This window comes from Schistocerca cancellata, chromosome 7 (assembly GCF_023864275.1).
Source record: "Schistocerca cancellata isolate TAMUIC-IGC-003103 chromosome 7, iqSchCanc2.1, whole genome shotgun sequence".
Lineage (NCBI taxonomy): Eukaryota > Metazoa > Arthropoda > Insecta > Orthoptera > Acrididae > Schistocerca > Schistocerca cancellata.
This window is the reverse complement of record NC_064632.1, coordinates 554,013,147-554,038,949: the sequence shown is the minus strand read 5'-3', so window position 1 is coordinate 554,038,949 and position 25,803 is coordinate 554,013,147. Positions and strand designations below refer to the sequence as shown.

Below are 25,803 nucleotides of genomic sequence, written 5' to 3'. Positions count from 1 at the left end.
TGTGGCAAAAGGAAGACAATTAACCAACAATCTGGACTTATACGGAAATTCCCGGAATAAAGGAAGCAGCTTTACAGCACGTGAGTACAAGCATAAGAGAATTAGACATTTTCTATGAGATATTTAATAGTACATTTTGGGAAAACATCATAACTGAGACGAATAGATATGCACAAGACACTCAACAATGAACAGAAGAGACAAAAATAGACCAAAAGTCACCTCCTATCGACTGTAATGAAATAAAAACACACATTGCACTATGTATAATCATGGCTGAAGTAAGGAAACCGTCGATTCAGATGTATTTGTCTAGGAGGGCCGTAATAGAAATGCCAATATTTAGGAAGACGATGCCATTCAGGAGATTTCTGCACATCAGTAGATTTCTGCATCTAGCGAATAACAGTTTAGCCAACATAGATAAAGCTGTACAAACTAAGGCCAGTCATAGATATGTTCAATCAAAAATTTAAGGAAGTGTACACCATGCAAGAGAATATTGCCATTGATGAATCATTAATGAAATTTAAGGGGCGCTTTATCCTACAAACAATTTAACCCACCAAAAAGAGCGAGGTTTGGTATTAAAATTTATAGATTGTGTGAGTCAAGTTCAGGATTCTGCTATGATTTTAAGATATACATGGGTAGAGACAAATGTGATGCTAGTGGTAGTGCCTTTGAAAGTGTATTTCTAGAATTATCATAGTCAGTATTACACAAAGGGCATAATCGATATTTAGGTAACTGGTTTTCTTCACCGAAACTTTTCAAGACTCTCCTCGCCAATAAAACTAATGTGACTGGAACAGTGCACTCAAACAGAAAAAATATGCCCACAGACGTCCTGAAGGCAAAATTAAAGAAGGAAGAATATACAGTGAGGAGTTGTAATAGAATATTGGCACTAAAATGGAAAGATAAATGAGAGGTTTACAAGCTTTCCACAAAACATTCAACAGCAGAAATGATTGCCACAGACACACCTCTCCGCAATGCGTCGTGGAAAGCAAAATGTGTCGTCGAATACAATAGAGGCATGATTGGAATTGATCACCAACATCAGATGCTCGCATGCTTCCCTGTGAGGAGAAAATGTATGAAAGGATACCGCAAGATATTCTTTTACCTATTTGATGTTGCTTTATTTAACACGTACATTTTCTATTACAAAATACATTGCAGCAAAGGACAGAGCTATGCAAAATATAGGATTCACATTGCAGAAAACTACACCTTTACCGGAATATAATCGGAAGGGACAATTAGCATCTGGCGATATATCACAAAGACTGCACGCGCAACATTGGGCACATTTTCCCAAACATATTGATCCAACAACATCAAAAGTAAATCCTGCAAGCGCTTGTGTAGTGTGCAAAAAAGCATGAACGACGCAGCGAAACAACGTGGGAATGCAAAAAGTGCAGGGTTCCATTACAAGTGCCAGATTGTTTTGAACGATATAATACAATCAAAGACTATTAAATTCGTGTACGTGTCATTGTGAAGATATGTTTGCCAACGTACTAACGTAATAGGTCCCAGAATGTTTTGAACAAAATATTATAGTCTTAGATCATTGCATTATTGTGAATATTATTATTAAGATGTATTTCATCAATGTATAAAGGGAAATAAAATGTTTGTGAATATATCGTTGTGTTTGAGACAATGAATGTTTTGTTTACAAAGGGCAACTAATCGTCATTATTTATGATACCTGCAGAAATGTCACGTTAGTGATATCTCACACACGTACTTACAAATCCCGAGGGCGTCTACATGACTTTGGACACCACCAGACGTAGTGCACTGCAACCTTAGCGTGTGTAAGTGCCGGGAATCGTAAGGTGCATCTGTACCTTGCAGCCACTTATGGCTCACGCTAATGGAACTTAAATCATAAGGCAAAGGGTTAATACAAAAGGGATACTGTAAAGAATGATGATGTAGCAGAGTCAGTTACATGAGAGTGAGGGGTCTTGCACCAAACTGATAAAAGTGAAGCCTGCCATCAAGTAGTTCACTCTGAATGCCACTGTGATTTAGTAGAACTTGTCCTAAAGGAGACAGCATGCCTTGGTCATATTTTAGCCTGGGAACCAGTTTTCACACCTATTTATAGACAGACTTACACTTAGAATAAAAGCCACCATGTACCTTGATATCTTTCACAAATACAAGGGATGGAACTTTAATAGTAGCAACTATTTATTCGCAACCGATACAAAAGAGTTACATGTTTGCACCTGTTACTGTCCTTCAAAGTAGTCACCAGCGTTGTGTAGAACCCATTGCTAGCAATGCGGAAGGCGTAGTATACCATTAGCAGAGCCTGTTTTGTTGATGCTGCGAAGTGAATGGTCTAAAGTTATGGTGATTCTCGTATATGACTGTGATGATGTTATCCTAATGCATTACTTTCCTCCACGGCAGACCATCAATGCACAGTATTACTGTTCGTTTTTGGAGCATCACCTATGACCAGCTTTGCTAAAGAAGCGGCGACACTTTCTGCGCAAGCCACCCATCATTTTGCACGACAATGCACGAGCACATACAGCGCAAGCTGTGGCTGCTCTGTTGGTCAATGGGACTGGGAAGTACTGTGCCATCCACCATACTGTCCAGACTTAAGTCCTTGTGACTTTGATTTGATTCCAAAGATGAAGGAACCACTTTGTGGCACTCACTTCGGAAATGTTCCAAAGATTCGACAGGCAGTAGACAGCTCCATTCACACCATCAACAGAACAGGCTCTGCCAACGGTATAATACGCCTTCCACATCACTGGCAAAGGGTTCTACACAATGCTGGTGACTACTTTGAAGGACAGTAACAGATGCAAACATGTAACTCTTTTGTATTGGTTGTGAATAAAATAAGTTCCAACCCTCATACAACGAACTGAAAGTGATGAGAAGTCATGCTAAAGTTAGAATAAATTCTACAACCAAAACGGAACTTAACCCAGTAATTTTTAATTTGCAATTTTAACCCTACCCACGCAACTCATCGGGTTTACAGTGGATTTCAAGATCCAAAGTAGTGGAATTACAATACTAGAAATCCTGTAAAGTTTGTGCTACAATCTAACATAGTTAGTGGCCAAAATAAATAAAACAGAAGCTACAAACAGGCTACTGGTTCTTTGCTTCAGATCTCACTGAACTGCCAGTGAATCAAGGAGTACCTGACACTGGTGTCTGGTATACCAGACAAGAGTATCATACAAAATGAACACTTACTTGGACAACATTGTCATCTATTTTTAGATAATAATGTTAGGAACAGAATACCTACCTAAGAGAGCAAATAACTGAAAACTAATTTGGTTTTATATAAGAGCAGAAATTAATTTCCAGTAAATGTCAAGTTTTGAGTATCCTTTCATTTCCCTCAGCCTCCATTACCAACAGTAGCAAGAACTGAAAATGCCATATAACAATACACATTTCAAACCATTTCATCAGATCAGAAATTTACAGGACAGTAAACTACCAGTTTCTTAATATTTTATATTTATTTTTCATTCAATCCATTATCAAAGATTATAAAAACTACTACATTTATTTTACACAGGACAGATTTAGCACTGAATGACATCATGAGTAAATATGAATAGGCGAGTCAATTAATAAAACAAAACAGTGCTCTATGCACTGTAAAGAAAAATATCACAGACATGAAAACTACGAACCTCAGGTAATGATCATCTTTACATTCAATAAATATACACACACATATATTTACAAGGGAACTGTACAGCAGAAATTTGGTTTACTTATTTCTGCATTACCCTATACGTCCGATCTTGGAAAATTTATTGACAAGCAATGCAACAAATTATACATTTTAATAAATGTCTAGCATGCCTTGGGATGATATGCACATAAAAAATCTTGGGAGGAACTGCAAACCACCCAATTTTGGAATACAATAAAATGGACCTTTTTGGCAGTGGCCTGCTAGTATTGGAATGTGTGTCAGCAACACACCAAACCTTGGCCTGAGAGACCTTTAACGAAAGCTGAAATAAAGTTACTATTTATGCAGAGTGTCAACCCCAAGCCTGACTTTTGCAGTAATGTATGACTAACTTTCCATCAATTCCATAACATTCATAAAGATTTCCCACTGTATTATCAGGTGCAGGTGCAAAAGCTTGATTGACATACAGGAACTGTAAAGAAAGAAATGAAATTAATATAATACAAATAGTAAAACACTAAATTTTAATGTTCTAAAAAGAATCTGAACCATATTTTGAAAAACAGCAATAACTAAAGAATTTAAAAAAACAAGGTCACACAAGACAAGTTACTATATGACAAATTTTATTAACATCAATCTCAAATGTAAATGCTGATGTTCACACTTACTAAAGATTCCGACTTCTCAAGTCTCAAATGCTTTTTAAAAAACTCTGTTATCCATCCAATTTTTTTATCTGGTTCAACAGCCCATCTTTTCCGTTTCAGAATTGGGGCATTTCCAGTTGCCTTCATCAGAATATCAACTATAACAAAAAGTAAATGAACTGTTACAACTCGGGAAGAAATGTTTGTAGCAAGTTCACAAATATCAATCAAGGATGTCAGACATTTTAATTAGTTTCAATATGTTTAACCTAATACAGAAAATCATCATAAAAATATCAAGAGAAAATTACATTACTTATGCATAACACACACATTTTGATCTAACAATGTAGGAACAGATAAGACTCCTACTTACAGTAAAGATAACATGCTAAGTAGCAGACAGGTGCAATTAAAAGAACTTAAACATAAGCCTTAGGCCACAGCCTTCACCAGAAAAAGAGAAACACACACCATTCATTCACACAAGCAAGTATACCTCACACATACGACCACCAACTCCGGCAGCATATTTTGATCTGACAGACATTAAATATCATACATAGCACAACTCAAAATTACAAAGAAACATCCATATCTTCATTTACTCTTTTTATCTCGTTATTCTTCTTTGAAAATACAGTTGGATATATAATAAATCTACTCAGCAAGCGACAGCACGAAAAGGCACATTTACAACTAATGGAAATGTGTAAACTTTCAGAGCCAGTGGCTTCCTCTTCTGGCAGAAGGTTTAAAGGGAAAGTAAGAGAGAGGAGGGAAAAGGACTGGCAAGGTTTAGGAAATGGGGGGAATTACAGTAAAGTCGTCGGAACACAGGTCTAGGAAAACTTACGGCACAGGATGAGAAGGAACAACTGACTGCTGGGGACTGCACCAGACAAGATTTGAAAACCCAAGAGCTTAAATATGGAAGACTGGGAAGTAAGCAAGACACAGATTATTTACAAAGCATCGTGCAAGAGTTAATAAGAGCAGTAAGTGCATTATATGTGGCAGACAGGTTGGTTGGTTGGTTGGTTTGGGGAAGGAGACCAGACAGCGTGGTCATCGGTCTCATCGGATTAGGGAAGGATGGGGAAGGAAGTCGGCCGTGCCCTTTTAGAGGAACCATCCCGGCATTTGCCTGGAGTGATTTAGGGAAATCACGGAAAACCTAAATCAGGATGGCCGCACGCGGGATTGAACCGTCGTCTTTCCGAATGAGGGCAGACAGGTGTAAAAGCCTTAAATGCACTATATGTGGCAGACAACGTATGGCTGAGATGGGAAAAAAAATAGACTGGTCAGAAAATAAAACATATAGAAAACCAAAAGAGAGAGAAGAAAAGGAATAGCTGCTGGAAAAAAATGCTGAAACCAAAGCAAATTTGATAACTTGGTGGAAGTCATAACAATGTAGAAGTCTGAACGATGCTTACCTAACAGCAGGTACATGGCATGGTCATTTCACAGGTAGCTCTCCCTTTTGTAGTAGATTTTTTGCCAATTACAGGGCTGGTATAGATGGTGGTAGGAGGGTGCATAGGGCAAGTCTTACATCAGGGATGGTCACAAGGGTAGGAGCCATAGGATATGGAAATGGGTGCAAAAAGAGCATAGTACCCGATCAGGATAATGCAGTGATTTGGGTGGGGAGGGGGGGGGGGGGGGGGGGGGGGGGAGCTGATGAAAAGCAATTTAAGTGTGGCGGGCAAAATTTCAGACAGAGTGAACCACATTTCAGGGCATGACTTTAAGAAGTCATAGTCCTGTTGAAGCAGCTGATAACACATTCAAGACCACGACAGTACTTAGTTGTTGTTAGGAGGGATCAGTAGTAGCAGCATTGGATGTGATGGCCCAGGAAATCTGCTTTTGAACTAGGTTCTCAGGTTTTCAAGTCCCATCCGGTGCAGTCACAAACAATTAGGCTCCCCTTACCTGGTGTTCTAGATGTCCCTGTTTTTTTTTTTTTTTTTTTTTTTTTTTTTTTTTTTTTTTTTTTTTTTTTTTTGGGGGGGGGGGGTTAAAGGGACCAAGCTGCAAGGTCATCAGTCCTTTCATTCTATATATGTATCAAACCAGAAACAATCCTCAGAGGAAGGATACAAAAGGCAAATCCTCGTACGTCCAACTGAAATCAAGATACAAGACAGAGATAAAAAGCAAGGAGAAGTAGGAGAGGAGTAAGGGGGAGTAAGGTGGGAAGTTACTCTGCCCAGAATGTGGTTGGAGGACCCTAAGACATGGTATGGAGTGGAAGCCATACCCTCTGCATCTGACCAGCACCATTCTGTTACCCCCAGAAAATGAGCAGCACAGAGAAGATAAAAATTTTTAGGAATGACAAAACATTAAAAACAGAAACTTTAAGGAGCATAAAAAGTTGGGAAGGGTAAGAGCCAGTCCAGACCACTGAGCAATGGCCACTGTAGGTCACCTGGGCCAGAGCAGATGGTCAATGAGGCCAACCTCACAGAGACAAGTAGAAATTGCCAACCTCACAGAGACAAGTAGAAATTGCCTTCACAAGTAAAAAATAAAACCAGGTCAGTCACATCATCCGCTAGCACCAGAGAGAGCATGTTAGGAAGTTTATGGGGACTTGTACGTGAATAACTGTAAAAAAAAAAAAATAAAAAAAAACTATTTCTTTAATTTATGTCTTAAAAATTTCTCTGTAGTTTTCTTAAATTTTTGTATTAAAAATTTCTCTGTTTTCTGAACAAGACAAAGTTTACTTCCAGGAAAATGGACCACAGAAAGTACGAAAGTTAGAGGAATTTAAAAGTGGCTGAACACACCACGACATCCCCAAGGCACACAGCCAGTTCTGTTAAAAATAAAGTTTTTCTCTCATTTGTTTCTCTTTTTTAGTCCCTTAAGTTGGCTAATCTGCAAAAGCTTTATAGTTTATCTTTTGTTTATACAGAGAGTTTAGTTATTGTTTGCTGTTGTTTTGGTGCGAATATTTTGTTTACATCATCAAAGTAATTGTGTGCCTGAGTTTCTTATTCCACGTGAAAACAATGGGACGAATTAAGAAGTTTGGTTTTAAACAAAGTAAATTTTAAAAGTCAGTTCACCAAATGGATTAACTCTGCTAATTCTGAAATACAACATGATAGAACACTTTAATCAATTTCAACTACTGTGCTCTCATGGACTTACCTCCCCCTGCTAAGGTTTGACAGGAACAATAAAATTATTCTACAGACTTTAGAAGAAGTAACAAACGATAGCATGAAAAATGCTGTTCAGGAAACTATAGACATGAATGACAGCAATACATGTATGTCTGCAGCCCTGTATGCATCCTGGCAATGAAGAGGCCATAGTTCCCTAAATGGTGTAGTGACATCTACCTCCTTGGACAATGGTAAAGTCATTGATGTGGAATGTATTACCAAGTACTGTCATAGCTGTACTAGTGAAACTGAAAATCATAAATATTTGATTAATTTTAGTGGTTATGGTGGAGGGATGGAATCTGAAGGTATTGTGAAGACATTTCACATGTCAGTGGAGAAATATGGTGTGCTGTATACATCTTACCCAGAAGATGGAGACTCAAAAGGGTACCAAAAAGTTTGTGAATCCGAACCTTGTGCCGACACAAAAACTAAAAAAAATGGAATGTGTTGGGCATGTCCAGAAAAGGTTAGGTACAAGATTGAGGAACTTTATGAGGAATTTTATGGTAAAGAAATTAGGTGATGGTAAGTGCATTAGTGGACGTGATTGGTTTACAGACAAAGAAACAACAGGTTGCAGTATTATTATGGAAAAGTGATACGACAAAATTAAAATGACCTTGAGGGAATGAAAAATGCAGTATGGGCTACCATTTTTCATAAATCCTCCACAGATGACAACTCATGTCATGCACTCTGCCCTGGCTACCTGAGAGCCAGTGGCTACCTGAGCTACCTGAGAGCTGTTATTCAAGGTGAGACCTACAACCATAAATATTCTTTGCCACTTGATATAAAACCTATGTATAGGGATCTTAGTGACACAATATTATTAGAGAAATGTTTGCATGGCAGGACTCAAAATTCAAATGAAAGATTCACCAACTGTATATGGGAATGGATACCAAAAACTGCTCTAGTAGGACTACATACTTTGAAAATAGGTGTGCTAGATGCTGGTCTATGTTTCAACGAGGGTGCAGTGTCAAGGCTTAATGTTATGGAACTGATGGGAGTGCATGGTGGACTAAATATGCATAGAACTCAAATAGCCATTGACTGTAGGAAACTCTTCAAAGCAGAAGAAACAGTGTTAAAAGCCACCAAAGAAGCTAGCATAAGAAGTAGCCTCAAACAAGTTGAATATGGACCTGGGATGCATCATTGCCTTGCAAGTTTAATAGGAAAAGCAAGTTTTAATTTTAATTTCCCGAAAGTTAAATTATTCCATGTTCTGGTACACTTTGGCTAAACACTATTAAAGATAGAGAGCTGTAATTTTGTACACTGTCTTAAAACATGCTTAACTAAAAAGTGAACTACTCTTGTGACTTAACTATGAAAATAAAATGTTTTATTGAAAAAAAAAACCTGAATTCATTTCCAAAATTTTTGATAATCGTATTTAAAACATTTTTGTACCACAATTTATGACAGAACCATCTTTTCAATAGTCTGCTTTAAAGATAATAATGTAAAGAACTTGCAGGAAAAAATAAACTTTCTACTTTGTTTGTATATTGAGTAATGTGTAAGTATGCTGCATATAAATAATTAGCATGATTTATTTCACTTGCAACATAAAAATACAATTAAAAAAGTGAGAGAGCTAAAGCTGTGGTTCATGCATAAACATGTTCCCAAAAAGGTGTCTTAAAAGATGGTAAGCATTATATGGGGTTACAAATCTTATTTTTTGAGTTACACTGTTTAGAAAAAACAATTTTTTTCATGGTTTCCCCTGGTATTCACAGACCAGTTACCTTTAGACATCATCCCACAGCAGCCAACTTTGGACAGTCTAGTAAGACATGGGCCACTGCCAGCCAGGCACCACACTGGCAGAAAGATGGGTCTTCACAATGGAGAATGTGGCCATAGGCAGTCAAATATGGCCAATGTGTTGCCGACACACGACTGGACTCCCTGTGAGAAGTGCGAAAAGAAAATTGCCACATGGTTGCGGTCTCATTTATTGCCCTCAGCTTGTTTGGGAGTCCAGAGCAGACCATTCTGAGTTCCAGACTTCCAACAGTTGACAGCACAGAGTAAATTGAAAGTCCAGTTCTGGGATGCCCATTTCCAAAATCAGCATCTCGGTAGCCAACTTTGCTAACTGGTCAGTATGTTTGTTCCACCAGATCAAGACATGACTAGAAGTTCAAACAAAAGACGACTGGCCATCCAGCTTTATGGAGATCAGGAAGAAGACCCAGGATAGTCATGGCTAATGGGTGATGAGGATACCACTGCACTGGTCTATAGCCCGAAGGCTGCGCAGAGAGTTGCTGCAGGTTAGAGGGATTTGCTAGTGCAATACAGAGCATGGCTAAGGACTTGTTTAATGGCCACCAATTCATCAGTGAAGACACTGCATCTATTCAGCAGGGAGCATAGTTCATTGCGCCTTGCACATGTGTATGCAAAGCCAGTTCAGCCAATGGCTATTAAGCTGCCAATGAATACCAGTTCTGAACTCAGAAACCCATCAAGGACAGCCAGCAAGCAACAAGCAGCAAAAATGTATGCGGTCAACAGAATCTGTTGGCTCAAAGGATAAATCGACATCCAAGGTCACAGCACACACCATGCAGATGTACACTATGGTTCCCTGACAAGAGGTGACAATGGGGGAAGTTGGAGTTCAGAGCAGAGACACTGTCGTCAACCTACAACTGTGACCTCATTTCTGGGTCCCTGTTGTGGTGGGGGCAGCTCTCAGTACTTGGAAAAACGACACAGTAGTGTGGATGCTTCGGAGATCTGACAACATGTGTAACATAATTGAGTAACTGTTGTTGGTGTCTGATCCACAATGAAGGGACCCCAGTCACCACGAGTAGGCTGCTCATGGAGCTAGTTCAATAGGCTCCTGTTGCAAATCAACTCCTACAGTGGTGTATTGGGTCCAGTGACTGCTATGTTGAGGCCAATACCGAACCATATGCCAGACTCCCATAATCAAGACGGCACAGGATATGGGCTTTGTATAACCACAGAAGGGTCCAGCTGGTGTCACTGTGGCAATGAAGTGTATTAAAGTGGAGCTAGTACATTTACTTAAATTTGCAAAAGTGGGGAAGACACATCATCTGGGCATTGAAGACCAGTCCCAAGAAGCACTAAGTCTCCACCAGATTGACTAATTGGTCGTCAACATAAACAGAAGTGGATGACACGAGTCTTGGCAGCTGAAAACTGAATGCAGCGGGTGAGGGCCTATAACTGTTCCTTTTGAATGGTATCCTGCAGTCACTGTTCAGCAACAGCCACACTACAGACGAGCAATAGCAAAAGCAAAAATAATAAGCATACAAGGAGGGTGATACGGAGGACCCGAAAACTGCTTTTATACCACTGAGGGGTGCTAGAAAGAGAGGGACAGTCAATAACAAGCCCTGATAGACCACATTTTCTTCGATATGGGGGATACTATGGAAGGCACCAACTCTAACCCGGAAAGTAAAGTGCACAAAAAGTTCTGGACAAAAATACGAAGTGGGCCCCAGAGACCCCACTCATGTAAAGTATCAAGCATGTGGTGTTGTAAGCCTTTTGTAAGCTGGTGAAGACAGCAATAACCTGTTGACATCGGGCAAAAGCTGTCCAGATGGCTCAATCCAGGCAAACCAAGTTATCAGCAGTGAAACAGCCTTGGTGAAAACCAGCCTGAGATGGAGGCAGAAGGTCCCAAGAGTTAAGAAAGTCAACACAGCCGTCAGCTCACCTGCGTTCTAGCAACTTACAGAAAACATTGGTGAGACTTGGTTGGTTGGTTTGTGGAATTAAAGGGATCAGACTGCTTCGGTCATTGGTCCCTTTTTCCAAAACTTAAAATCATCCACACAGAATAAAAACAAAAAACGGAAAAGATGACAGACAATACAGGACAAGAAAGACACAGACACAGATCAGACAAAACAATTTAAGATCACACAGAGTGTGATAGTGGTTGGCCAACCACAGAGATAAAAAAGGAAAAGCCAACCACCGATAACACATTAAAAACTCAGTCTAAAATCGTAGGTCAAATGCCAGAATTAAAACAAAAAGGACATAAAAAACACTCAGATTAAATGATAAAAACCCTCTGCCCGAATAAAACGCAAAACTAAGTCCACCATGGCAGAGTCATCTGTTAAAAGGGCAGGGAGCACGTCAGGCAGTGTGAACGTCTGCCTGAGCACAGCTAAAAGTGGACACTCCAACAAAATGTGGACCACCGCCAAAACGCAGCCGCAGCGACATAAAGGTGGGTCCTCACGTCGCAATAGGTGGCCGTGTGTCATCCATGTGTGCCCAATGCGCAGCCAGCAGAGGACAACAGACTCCTTGCGATAGACCCGCAAGGAGGAGTGCCACACACCGGTAGCCTCCTTGATGGCCAGAAGTTTGTTTCGTGAAGGCAGGGCGTGTCATTCAGTGTCCCAAAGTTCCAAAATTTTGCGGCGTAAGATCGCTTGCAAATCAGTCTCCGGGAGGCCAATGTCCAGAGATGGTTTACCGGTCGCCTCTTTCATCAGGCAGTCTACATGTTCATTGCCAGGTATCCGAACATGGCCTGGGGTCCACACAAATACCACAGAGTGGCCGCAACGGGCAAGGTATGCAGGGACTCCTGGATAGCCATCACCAGACGAGAACGAGGGACGCACTGGCCGACAGCTTGTAAACTGCTCAGGGAGTCGCTACAGATAACGAAGGACTGACCTGAGCAGGTGCAGATATACTCTAGGGCACAAAAGATAGCAACCAGCTCAGCAGTGAAAACGCTGCAGCCAGCCGGCAAGGATCGTTGTTCGTAATGGTCCCCTACAGTTAGAGCATAACCGACCCGACCAGCAACCATCGAACCGTCAGTGTATACAACGCTAGAGTCCTGATACGTGGCTACGATGGAATAAAAGCGGCGGCGGAAGGCTTCCGGAGGGACTGAGTCCTTCGGGCCCTGTGCCAATTCGAGCCGAAGGCAAGGGCGAGGCACACACCACAGGGGTGTACGCAGAGGGGTCCGGAAAGGAGGTGGAACAGGGTAAACCCCAAGCCTGGAGAGAAGCTCTCGGATGTGGACAGCGATTGTACAACCCGACCGGGGCCGACGTTCTGGGAGATGGACGACTGACTGCGGGAACAGGAGACGATAATTTGAATGCCAGGGGAAGCTACAAACATGGGCAGCATAATGGGGATGCTGAGCCATAAGCCAGGCTCCCATAATCCAGACGAGACTGGATTAATGCCTGGTAGAGCTGTAAGAGGGTAGATCGGTCGGCGCCCCAGCTGGTGTGGCTCAAGCATCGCAGAGCATTTAGATGCCGCCAACACATCTGTTTAAGCTGCCGAATATGAGGCAGCCACGTCAACCGGACATCAAAAACCACACCCAAAAACCTATGTGGCTCCACCACAGCAAGAAGTTCGCCATCAAGGTAAAGCCACAGCTCAGGATGAACAGTGCGTCGCCGGCAGAAATGCATAACGCAGGTCTTGGCTGCCAAAAACTGAAAGCCATGCGCTACAGCCCAAGACTGCGCCTTGCGGATAGCGCCCTGCAGCTGACGTTCAGCAGCTGCAATGCCATTAGAGCTATAGTAAAGGCAGAAGTCGTCAGCATACAAAGACGCTGAGACAGACGTTCCCACTGGCGCAGCGAGCCCATTAATTGCTATTAAAAACAGACAGACACTTAAAACAGATCCCTGCGGCACCCCATTCTCCTGAACTCTGAAGGAACTATGAGAGGCCGCAACTTGCACCTGGAAGATACGATGCGCCAGAAAATTGCGTATGAAAATCGGCAGCGGACCCCAAGACCCCAATCGTGAAGTGTAGAGAGGATGTGATGGCGCCACGTAGTATCGTACGCCTTCCGAATGTCGAAAAAGACAGCGACCAGGTGCTGACGGCGGGCAAGGGCCGTACGGATGGCTGACTACAGGCTCACCAGATTGTCGGCGGCGGAGTGGCCTTTACGGAACCCACCCTGAGACGGAGCCAGGAGGCCCCGTGACTTGAGTATCCAACTCAATCGCCGGCTCACCATCCGTTTGAGCAACTTGCAAAGAACGTCGGTGAGGCTAATGGGGTGGTAGCTGTCCACCTCCAAAGGGTTCTTGCCAGGTTTCAAAATGAGGATAACAATGCTTTCCCGCCATTGCGACGGAAACTCACCCTCGACCCAGAGATGGTTGTAAAGGTCAAGGAGCCGTCACTGGCAGTCCACTGAAAGGTGTTTCAGCATCTGACAGTGGATGCGATCTGGCCCAGGAGTGGTATCAGGGCAAGTGGCTAGGGCACTGTGAAATTCCCACTCACTGAATGGAACATTGTAGGATTCAGGATGGTGAGTGCGAAATGAAAGGCTCTGACGTTCCATCTGCTCTTTAATGGAGCGGAAGGCCAGTGGGTAATTCGCAGAAGCGGAACTCAGAGCAAAATGCTCTGCCAAGCAGTTGGCAATTACGTCGGAGTCAGTACAAACTGCTCCATTCAGTGAGAGCGCTGGGACGCTGACAGGGGTCCGATAGCCATAGAGGCGTCGAATCTTGGCCCAGACCTGCGATGGAGTGACATGGAGGTCAATGGTGGACACATACCGCTCCCAGCACTCCTGCTTGTGTTGGCGGATAAGGCGGCGGGCTCACGCACGCAGCCGTTTGAAGGCGATGAGGTGTTCTATGGAGGGCCGTCGCTTGTGATGCTGGAGCGCCCACCGGCGATCTTTAATCGCTTCAGCGATCTCAGGCGATCACCAAGGCACAGTCCTCCACCGAGGGGACCCAGAAGAATGGGGAATGGCAGATTCTGCAGCAGTAACGAAGCCGGTGGTGACCGAGTGAACCACTGCATCAATGTCATCATTAGAGAGAGGCTGAATAGCGGCAGTGGAGGAGAACAAGTCCCAGTCAGCCTTATTCACAGCCCACCTGCAAGGGCGCCCAGAAGACTGACGCTGTGGCAGTGACAGAAAGATCGGAAAGTGGTCACTACCACACAGGTCGTCATGCACACTCCATTGGACAGACAGTAAGAGGCTAGGGCTGCAGATCGAACGGTCAATGGCGGAGTATGAGCCATGCGCCACAATGAAGTGTGTAAAGGCATCATCATTTAAAATTGAAAGATCGAGCTGCGCCAATAAATGCTCAATGGTGGCGCATCGACCTGTTGCCACTGACCCACCCCACAGAGGGGTTATGGGCATTGAAGTCACCCAGTAACAAGAAAGGTGGCGGCAATTGGGCTATCAGCGCAGCCAGGACATGCTGCGCGACATCACCATCCGGTGGAAGGTAAAGACTGCAGACGGTAACAGCCTGTGGCGTCCACACCCGAACAGCGACAGCCTCTAAAGGTGTTTGTAGAGGGACAGACTCGCTGTGAAGCGAGTGAAGGACATAGATGCAGACGCCACCAGACACCCTTTCATAAGATGCCTGGTTCTTATAATAACCGCGATAGCCACAGAAGGCGGGGGTTCGCATCACTGGAAACCAAGTTTCCTGAAGAGCAATGCAGAAGAAAGGGTGAAGGCTGATAAGTTGTCAGAGCTCAGCTAGATGGTGGAAGAAACCACTGCAGTTCCACTGGAGGATGATACTGCCCATGGCTCAGAAAGGTGTGAAGGGACTGGAGAGGCAGATTACGCCGCTGGGTCACCTGCTGCCTCTGATGGAGCACCTGTACAAGTGCTATCCATTGCGTATGAGGGACCGGCGAGATCGAGGTCCTCAGCAGATGCAAGAATCTCCACCTCATCCTCAGACGCGGAGCCTGTAGGTAGCGGTGCAGTAGGTGGCACCGCAGGTGCCTTGGTCTTACGGGTCTTCAATTTTGCTTTCTCTCACTGTTGCCATTGCTGGGAGGGCTTAGTGGAGTCAGTGTCTGGGACCGAAGTGAGCGCGAAGCTCGACGACCAGCGACCTGTGGCTTCTTCAGCCACTGGTGGGTGTCTGCTGTGCCGCTGGTAGGAACCTGGGAAGGGAGTGACCCAAGGGATCCCTTTCGAGCGAGAGCGGGTAGTAGGAGTAATCCATCGAACTACAGACCTATATCATTGACGTCGGTTTGCAGTAGGGTTTTGGAGCATATACTGTATTCAAACATAATGAATCACCTCGAGGGGAACAATCTATTGATACGTAATCAGCATGGTTTCAGAAAACATCGTTCTTGTGCAACGCAGCTAGCTCTTTATTCGCATGAAGTAATGGCCGCTATCGACAGGGGATCACAAGTTGATTCCGTATTTCTAGATTTCCAGAAAGCTTTTGACACCGTTCCTCACAAGTGACTTCTGATCAAGCTGCGGGCCTATGGGGTATCGTCTCAGTTGTGCAACTGGATTCGTGATTTCCTGTCAGGAAGATCGCAGTTCGTAATAATAGACGGCAAATCATCGAGTAAAACTGAAGTGATATCAGGTGTTCCCCAGGGAAGCGTCCTGGGACCTCTGCTGTTCCTGATCTATATAAATGACCTGGGTGACAATCTGAGCAGTTCTCTTAGGTTGTTCGCAGATGATGCTGTAATTTACCGTCTAGTAAGGTCATCTGAAGACCAGTATCAGTTGCAAAGCGATTTAGAAAAGATTGCTGTATGGTGTGGCAGGTGGCAGTTGACGCTAAATAACGAAAAGTGTGAGGTGATCCAAATGAGTTCCAAAAGAAATCCGTTGGAATTCGATTACTCGATAAATAGTACAATACTCAAGGCTGTCAATTCAACTAAGTACCTGGGTGTAAAAATTACGAACAACTTCAGTTGGAAAGACCACATAGATAATATTGTGGGGAAGGCGAGCCAAAGGTTGCGTTTCATTGGCAGGACACTTAGAAGATGCAACAAGTCCACTAAAGAGACAGCTTACACTACACTCATTCATCCTCTGTTAGAATATTGCTGCGCGGTGTGGGATCATTACCAGGTAGGATTGACCGAGGACATGGAAAGGTGCAAAAAATGGCAGCTCGTTTTGTATTATCGCGTAATAGGGGAGAGAGTGTGGCAGATATGATACGCGAGTTGGGATGGAAGTCATTAAAGCAAAGACTTTTTCGTCGCGGCGAGATCTATTTACGAAATTTCAGTCACCAACTTTCTCTTCCGAATGCGAAAATATTTTGTTGAGCCCAACCTACATAGGTAGGAATGATCATCAAAATAAAATAAGAGAAATCAGAGCTCGAACAGAAAGGTTTCGGTGTTCGTTTTTCCCTTGCGCTGTTCGGGAGTGGAATGGTAGGGAGATAGTATGGTTGGTTGGTTGGTTGTTTGGCGAAGGAGACCAAACAGCATGGTCATCGGTCTCATCGAATTAGGGAAGGATGGGGAAGGAAGTCGGCCATGCCCTTTCAGAGGAACCATCCCGGCATTTGCATGGAGTGATTTAGGGAAATCACGGAAAACCTAAATCAGGATGGCCGGACGCGGGATTGAACAGTCGTCCTCCCGAATGCGAGTCCAGTGTCTAACCACGGAGATAGTATGATTGTGGTTCGATGAACCCTCTGCCAAGCACTTAAATGTGAATTGCAGAGTAATCATGTAGATGTAGATGTAAATGCCGAAGTAGACGGACGCTTCTCTGGCCTAGAAGTGGGAGTGGGGGGGGGGGGGGGGGGGGGGTTGCTCCTGAAGGAGATGGAGCAGGAGAGCAACAGGGAGTGAAGTGCCCCCCACAATCAAGGGGGCCGGTGGATGCTGACTGATCTTAAAGCCAGCCGTATGTGATGATGGGAGAACCGTTGTGGCAGCAGCGGCGTAGGTCGACGTCATTGGCACAGGATGGAGCCTCTCATATTTCCACCTAGCCTCAGAGTAGGTCAGGCGGTCCAGGGGGAATGGTGTTCTCCGCAGTTAACACAGATGGGAGGCGGAGCACATGGAGTATTGTGATGCGAAGGACGTCCACAATCTCGACACGTGATGCCGGAAGTACAGCGGGATGACAGGTGCCCGAACTTCCAGCATTTAAAACACCGCATCGGAGGAGGGATATACGGTTTCACATCACAGCGGTAAACCATCACCTTGACCTTTTCGGGTAAGACGTCACCCTCGAAGGCCAAGATGAAGGCACCAGTGGTTATCAGTTTATCCCTCGGACCCCGATGGACGCGCCGGACGAAGTGAACACCTCGTCGTTCTAGGTTGGCGCATAGCTCATCTTCCAACTGCAGAAGAAGATCCCTGTGGAATATAATACCCTGGACCATGTTTAAACTCTTATGGGGCGTGATGGTGACAGAAACATCGCCCAACTTGTCACAAGTGAGCAACCTCCATGACTGGGCAGAGGATGCTGTTTTGATGAGAACTGACCCAGAGCGCATTTTGGACAAGCCCTCCACCTCCCCGAACTTGTCCTCTAAATGCTTCACAAAAAACTGGGGCTTGGTCGACATAAATGATTCCCCATCAACTCACGTACACACGAGGTACCGGGGTGAATAATCTCCACTGCCTTCTTTAGCCATACGTTCCTCCCATGGAGTGGCCAGGGAGGGAAATGATCTAGGATCAAATTTCTTCCCATTGAGGTTAGACCTCGATCGCTTAGAGATTGCTGGTGGAGGTCCACCAGCGAGAGATGATGTACCACGCTTCATTGCGGGTCATCCGCCCTGATGCCACCCACTCCGACCAGGGGCTCTCCCCATGGGCACCACCCAGCCACAGCAAAGACCACCTGGCAGGGTGGCCTTTGCCGGGAGTCCCGATGCATCTACTACTCGGCATACGTACGGAGGTAGCAGCTCAGGCATCAGCAGTATGATCCCTGTGTAGTCAGGGGGCTACCACCAAGAGGGAACAAGACGACTCCACCACAACGGACTGGCAACCATGCTGGTTGTCGGGTGTCGAAGAACCATTAATAAAGGGAGCAAAGATGGAAGTGCACTATGGAGGGAATGTAGGCTACCCGGAACACACTGCAACCGATGTGGCCGGAAGCTTAGTGTAAGTCCAACTCCATGACAATAACGAATATGCCAGATCTTGGGGCAAGATGGATATAGAATGCACCACGTAAGGCGTCCTTCCCCAAATGGTACGCACTAACGGAAAATTTGGAAAGGTAGTGGTCAAACCCCATAGGGGACCATCACATAAAGGCCGAACAGTTGAGACTCCTTTTAGTCGCCTCTTACGAAAGGCAGGAATACCGCGGGCCTATTCTTACCACCGGACCTGCAGGGGGGTTGGTGAGACTAACTGGGTTATAGCTGCCCATCTCTAGAGGGTACTTAATCGGTTTCAGTAACAAGATGACAATGCTTTCTCACTATTGAGACATGAACTCAGCCTCACTCCAGATGCGGCTAATGATGGTAAGGAGATGCTGCTGACAGTCCACCCACAGGTGTTTGAGCATTTGGTTGTGGATGCAGTCAGGTGCTGGGGCTTTATCAGGGTAAAGGGATAGGGCACTGAAGAATTCCCACTCATGGAATGGAGCATTATGTGGCTCTAGGTGGCGAGTAGTGACGGATAAGTGCATTCACCCCATCTACGGTTTGTGGACACAAAAGGTTCATTAATAGTTCTCAAATGCAGAGTAAAATACTCGGTGTGACAGCATCAGAGCCAGTGAAGACAGCACCATTCAATGAAATGCGAGGTACACCTGCAGGGGACTGGTACCTGTAACAGTGATCTTCACCCAAACCTGCGAAGGAGGGATACATGGTCCAATGGTTGAAATGTACCATTACCAACCTTCTTGCTTGTCGTTTTATTAGGTGAAGCCATTGATGGAACCTGTTTATAGTACTGGAGAGCCTGCCTGCAATCTCTGATGGACCAGGCAGTTTCTGAGGTCCACCAAGGTACTGTCTTCTGACAGAAGGGTCCCGAAGCATAGGGGATCACTAAGTAAGCTACCAATAAAATGGCTGCTGTTGTACTGTGGACAGCTGCATCAATACTTCGATGTAGTGGGGAGCTAAGGACGACAGTGGAAGTGAAAGAATCCCCGTCGGCACGATTGAGAGTCCATCCGGGAGGGCTCCCAGGGGAGTGATGCTGAGGGAGGGACAAGAAGAGTAGCAAGTGGTCACCACTAGACAGACCATTGTGGACTCTCCAGTGGATGGGTGGGAGACCAGGGCTACAAACGGAAATATCAACGGACAAGTAAGTTCCATGTACCACAATGAAGTGGGTGGGGACACCCGTATTGAAGAGGAAGAGGTCAAGATCTGCCAGTAAGTTTACAATACCTTTACTGTAGCCAGTGATTGTAGTTCCAACCTATAAAGGGTTATGTGCGTTGAAGTCATCCAAGATTAGGAATGGTGGAGGGAGATGAGAGACCAATGCAAATAATACTTTCTGCGACACTTCATCATCGGGAGGGAGATAAACATTATGGACAGTAAAATCCTGAGATGCTCTTACTCAAACAACTGCAGCCTCTAAAGTTGTATCAAGAGGCACATGTTCGCTACATAAAACAGAGTCCTGAACAAAAGTGCAAACTCCAGCTAACATCCTATCATAGTCTGCATGATTCTTAAAATATCCCTACTAGCCAGCCAAGAAAGGCAGGGGTACATGTTGCTGGAAAGCAAGTTTCCTGAACGGCAGTGCAGAAAACATGAGAATTGTTTAACAAATGTCATAGTTCAGCCAGGTGGTGGGAAAAACCGCAACAGTTCCACTGGGGAGAATCATGCTGCTGGTATACTTTGAGGGTGAGAAGAGACCAAGGAGGTAGATTTTGCCCCATGGTCACCATCTGCTACCAATTGAGAGGTTCTGGTGTCAACACACATAGGTTCCAAGACACATTATGCTGTGCGATCGGTAGCCTCAGAGGCCAGGGGACCTTCGCCTCGACCACAGAAACTTAACACGTGGGACTGGGTAGTGTCAGGACCATTGGAGCAGAGCGAAGGCATTATTGTTGCCAAGATAGACTTGAGGCCCAAGCCCACTAAGTATTTCATGTTTATATGCCAACTAGCTCTAAAGGTAACAAAGAGTTTGATAAAATATACAATGAGATAAAAGAAATTATTCTGATAGTTAAGGAAGATGAAAAGTTATTTAATAGGAGATTGGAATTAGATAGTAGAAGAATAAATAGTAGAAGAATAAAGAGAAGGAAACGTAGGTGATTATGGACTGGGGCAAAGGAATTATGTACAGAGCACAATTTAATCATCGCTAACACTTGGTTTAAGAATCATGAAAGAAAGTTGTACACATGGAAGAGCCCTGGAGACATTGGAAGGTTTCAGACTGATTATGTAATGGTATGACAGAGCTTCTGGAACCAGAATTTAAACTGTAAGATATTTCCAGGAGCAGATAGGGGCTCTGATCACAATTCACTGGTTATGAACTGCAGAGTAAAATAAAGAAAGTGTAAAAAGGTAGGAAATTAAGGGTGTGGGACCTAGATACATGGTAAGAACCAGAGGTGGTTGAAGGGTTCCAGACGTGGCATTGACAAGGACAGTGCAAAGAAATACAGTAGAAGACAAAAGGGTAGTTTTGAGAGCTGAAATAGTCAAGGCAGAAGAGGATCAAAGAGGTAAAAAGAAATGGGCTAGTAGGAATCCTTGGATAACACAGGAGATATTGAACTTAATTGATGAAAAGAGAATATATAGAAATGTAGTAAATGAAACAGGCAAAAGAGAAAAGAAGCGTCTAAAAACTGAGACTGACAAGAAGTGCAAAACGGCTAAACAGCAATGGCTACAGGACAAATCTAAGGACTTTAAAGCATATATCACTAGAATGAAAGGTAGATGCTGCCTACATGAAAGTTAGAGAGACCTTTGGAGAAAAGAGAAGCAGCTGTATGAATATCAAGAGTATTTGTATGCAGTGTAGACATGTATGGAAGTGAAACATGGACGATAAACAGTTTAGACAAGAAGAGAACAGAAGCTTTTGGTATGTGTTGCTGCAGAAGAATGCTGAAGATTAGATGAGTAGATCGTATAACTAATGAGGAGTTACTGAATAGAATTGAGGAGAAAAGAAATTTGCAGCACAACCTAACTAATATAACGTTCGCTTGTTAGGACATATTCTGAGACGTCAAGGGATCACCAATTTAGTACTGGAGGGAAGTGAGGAGGCTAAAAAATCACTAAGGGAGACCATGAGCTGAATACTGTAAGCAGATTTAGAAGGATGTAGGTTGCAGTACTTATTCAGAGATGAAGTGACTTACACAGTATAGAGCAGTGTGGGGAGCTGCATCAAACCAGTCTCCAGACTGCATACCACAGCAACAAATTGCTTTTTCATTTGGAGTGTTTATACACAAATTATGCATTACTTGGGATTGTGCGGCAATCAAAAAAGAGCACAGCATATTTTACACAAGATTCAACTTAATGCAAGATGAGTGCTGATCTTTCTAAGGTGACCAAACAAAAATTTAAAAATTCATTTTCCACAATTTTTACATTGTTTCAAAAAGCATCTAACTGATTTTGTGTAACAAAATATTACAGTGCACGAGACATGAATCAAGTATTTCATGCCAGAAATATCACAACAATCACAGCAGTGGTTACAAGTCAAAGTCAATTTCATCCACTTGCAATGTCATGGCTAGTGTCAAATGAGATTTGAACAGGATACTGCTAACTGGTTACCTCACAAAAGGCAAAATATTAGCTACTAAATACTATGCATATCATCTAGTCCAGGGTTGGCCAAGAATTCAGGTCACGGACAATGTCCTGGCACGAGTTACATAGCACCCAGCCAGGCTGGCACATTTCCCCCACTGCCACACCATACTGCCTGAGTGCAAGGAGGGGGAAACTGGCAAAGGTGCCATCATTAAATGGCAATGCAGTCACACTTTGTACAGTTTGGTTTTATATCCCACATTTCTCGACAACAATATAGGTTTCAAATAAATAAAATTCAGTATTATTTAATTATTTTTGGCAAGATGAAATACATTATTTTTATCTGGTACAAACATTTAGCATGTGGTCAGACACAGACAGCTTCGCAGATTTTCACACTCAAGTTGTCACAGAATTGCCTCTTCTTTAGTTTCATAATCAAAAAAAGTCTTTCACACACATATGTTGGTTGAAATTCACAATAGCAGCACTCGAGCAACCTCATTATCGAGGTGCTCAAATTCTACCCAAGGGAAGCAATATAGCTGTACTGGATAGTTTCAACATTAGAAAGATCTGTCTTTAAAAAGGGACTTACCTTGCAGACCAATCAGTTACATCTGCACATGCACAGGGGCACTTTTAATTGAAATGACAAACTGTCTTACAAACAGCTCGAAGACAAATGTTTGGCTGACATTGTCCTCAAAATATTTCAGAAACTATCCTTGCAATATCTTCGAAGCCACAATGAATTCCCAAAACATCGTTTTTTTCTTTAACACTAGTGAGCTTAGGATATGACAACGGAAAACCGAAGGATATGAACCAATTGTTGGTTGGTTGGTTGACTCATTGGATGAGGAAGGGACCAAACTATGCCTATTAAGTCATCAGTCTTTTTTTCCTCGAACACACAGGACTACATGACTGTACATCAGGGATGACCTACAGTGCAAAGCCCAGGGGAAAAAAAGGCCCCAAGGTCAATGAAGGCTAGATAAGGGGGGGAAAAAGAAGAAAAAAATGAAAATAAGAAGAAAGGCACAAACCCCAGAAAGCAAAGTGCAATGAAGGGACTTACAAACATCGTATCAACCCCCACCACCACTTACCAGATGTAACCCATTCAGAAACTGCCTAGGAATACGACTGTTACAATCAGACACAGTATTTGCAAATGCTGAGGGCGATGCTGAACCGTATGCCAGACTCCCATAATCAGGGTGGGATTGTATCAGGGCTTTGTAAAGCTGCAGAAGAGTAGCACAATCTGCACTCCATCTGGTGTTACTGTGGCAGCTAAGTATATTCAGGTACAGCAAGGACGATAATGTTATACACATGGTAGAAGAGTTTTAAATATTGAATTTTCTTGTTTATATTTGAATTTGTTTACGAAACAGTTCTTTGAAGAATTTTTATGTCTGCATACATCAGTGCATACATAAAAAAATATTAATATCTCTCATTATTGCTTACATCTTTTCTTTTATTTCACTGAAGCTGCCTTTTTAATTTACAGTAACAGAATATGGATATAACACCACATTTGTGCACACAAACTGTCCTTGTCATTCTTTACACTGAAAAGACATTTAACAGTGAAATACAACTTATGAATTAAGAAAATGATTGGTAACTCTCTTCAGTTCTCAACTGTTTACAGTTCTGACCTACAGGTCAACCAAAATATTTTAGTAAGATTTTTCACAGATACATGTTGGTTTTTATTTCCCAATTCTCTACAGTGTTGAATGTGGAAGGTATGCCTAAGTGTCATTTTCATTTTATTCTTTTTCTGTAAATAAAATGAGTTAGGATAATTTTCTTTGCACCTAAGATTGCTTCCTGGTATGTAAACATGTAAGTTAAATCAAGCTGAGATTCGATTGTCTACATACAATTCTTCCTCCCCTCTAGGTATTTGAACATTTTAGTAACATGAAGTTAAGAGACTTGACTGTCTATGTATAATTCTTGCTCCCCTCCCCCAAGTCACTTGGGACCTATGGAAGGTACATTAGCGTGTTTGCTTTTCATTGTAATAGTTTTTTTGTAGTTTTATTTTGACATGCTCTACACCCAGGAGGATCTCCTCATTATGCATTAATTGGAACGAAAAGTATGCTACATCTAATTTAAGTGGACAGCTCAGTTACCCAGTAAGTTACTTGAATCAAAAAGTTTATTGTACATATGATAACTGCATCGCCAAATTACCTTTCTTTGACATCTACTTCCCACCAAAAATATGCAAGGCGTAAAGTTTTATTACAGACATCACTCAATACCACACCTCACGACAGTTGTTACATTTGCACACTTTCAACTTCAAGCTTCCGAACTAGCCTACCGAAATTTTGAAAGAGAAGTTACTCACAATTTTGTTCTATATGCTTGCAATTATTGTGGGGAAATAAAATTCTAATTTAATTGCAATTATTATAACCACTCCATTTTTAATTCATTTATTAACGAAGTGCCTTCCGTGTATTTGATGCGGAATGCATTTTATTTCTAAAGAACAATTACATACCAGTTGTAGAAAATAGGGAAGCCAAGAAATCTGATGTTGATTTTTTCTCTTTTGTTGGATTTGCTGTTAAGTTAAATTTGACGGTAGGGCCTACTGTTACGCAAAGTAAACTCTGGCTTCGAAGGAATAACTGATAAAAACGAGAAAGTGCGCCATAATGTGAATCAATCTAAATAACTTTTGACTTTTATACGTGTTTCAGTTTGTACAGAATGTTTTATTTTCCAAATTCAGTTAAACAAATGAGCCAAGGCAGAAATTTTCGACTTTTCAAGTAGGGGCATGCCCACTGTATGCAGACAGTCATACAATGAAAACTGACATGCTTCATCAGTGTTTGATTGCCTCGGTAGTTTAGCATCGAATATGACAAGCACTACGAAGAAACTTACAAAACCTAGGTACTGAAAAGACTTTCCTCGCAATGCTGAAAAACAACTAATAAACAAACGGAATTTGATAGAATTGCAGAATATATTAACACTCTTCTTTGTTTGCATGCTGAAATGGGTCACATCGTTGTAGAGCAGTTATCTGAGCTTATTTGTATGAATTATTAGAAGTCTATTAGCACTGCCTACCGTAGGCTCTACACAATTATGTGTTATAGTCCCGCTGCACGTTGTTATATGGATGTATTTCAGCGCTCGAAAAAGTTCTGATTTGTGCTATATTCCGAACACATAATTGTAGGAAATGCAATTTACCGGGTCCAATGACATTTTGAACTCACTTTTATGTTTACTTGTTGGCTGCTGAGAAGCTTCTGCAGTTGCATCTGTATGTGATTCCAATGACGTTTCAGATGCAACGCTGAGAGGTCTGCTCCCTTCAGGTTGTTCACTTTTGGCCACCTCTTGATTTTCCGACATTTTGCTTGCTACAACGTCTGCATCTTATGAATCAAACACATAATGCTACCACAATAACAACTGTATCGTTCCCGATAACATTCGCCATTACTGACGAAGTCGCAACGGAGCTGGAATTAAATTTAACTTCTGGTAACAAGTGTTTCATTTACCATTTAAATTCCACAAAAAACAGTAAATAGCATTTATTAACGTGTAAGAAGCATTGCAATACTGAATGT

General features: G+C 42.8%; 1 protein-coding gene across 1 annotated transcript; it reads right to left on the bottom strand.

Annotated features, from left to right (window-relative positions):
- Window positions 1-3,531: 3,531 nt before the first annotated feature.
- Window positions 3,532-25,723, bottom strand: LOC126091937 (autophagy protein 12-like). Its single transcript, XM_049907259.1, has 3 exons — window positions 25,444-25,723; window positions 4,390-4,526; window positions 3,532-4,190 (listed from the first exon to the last, which is right to left on the bottom strand). The coding sequence occupies exons 1-3, from the start codon at window positions 25,580-25,582 to the stop codon at window positions 4,068-4,070; spliced, it is 399 nt and encodes a 132-aa protein (XP_049763216.1). The 5' UTR covers window positions 25,583-25,723; the 3' UTR covers window positions 3,532-4,067.
- Between the last annotated feature and the right edge of the window lie 80 nt (window positions 25,724-25,803).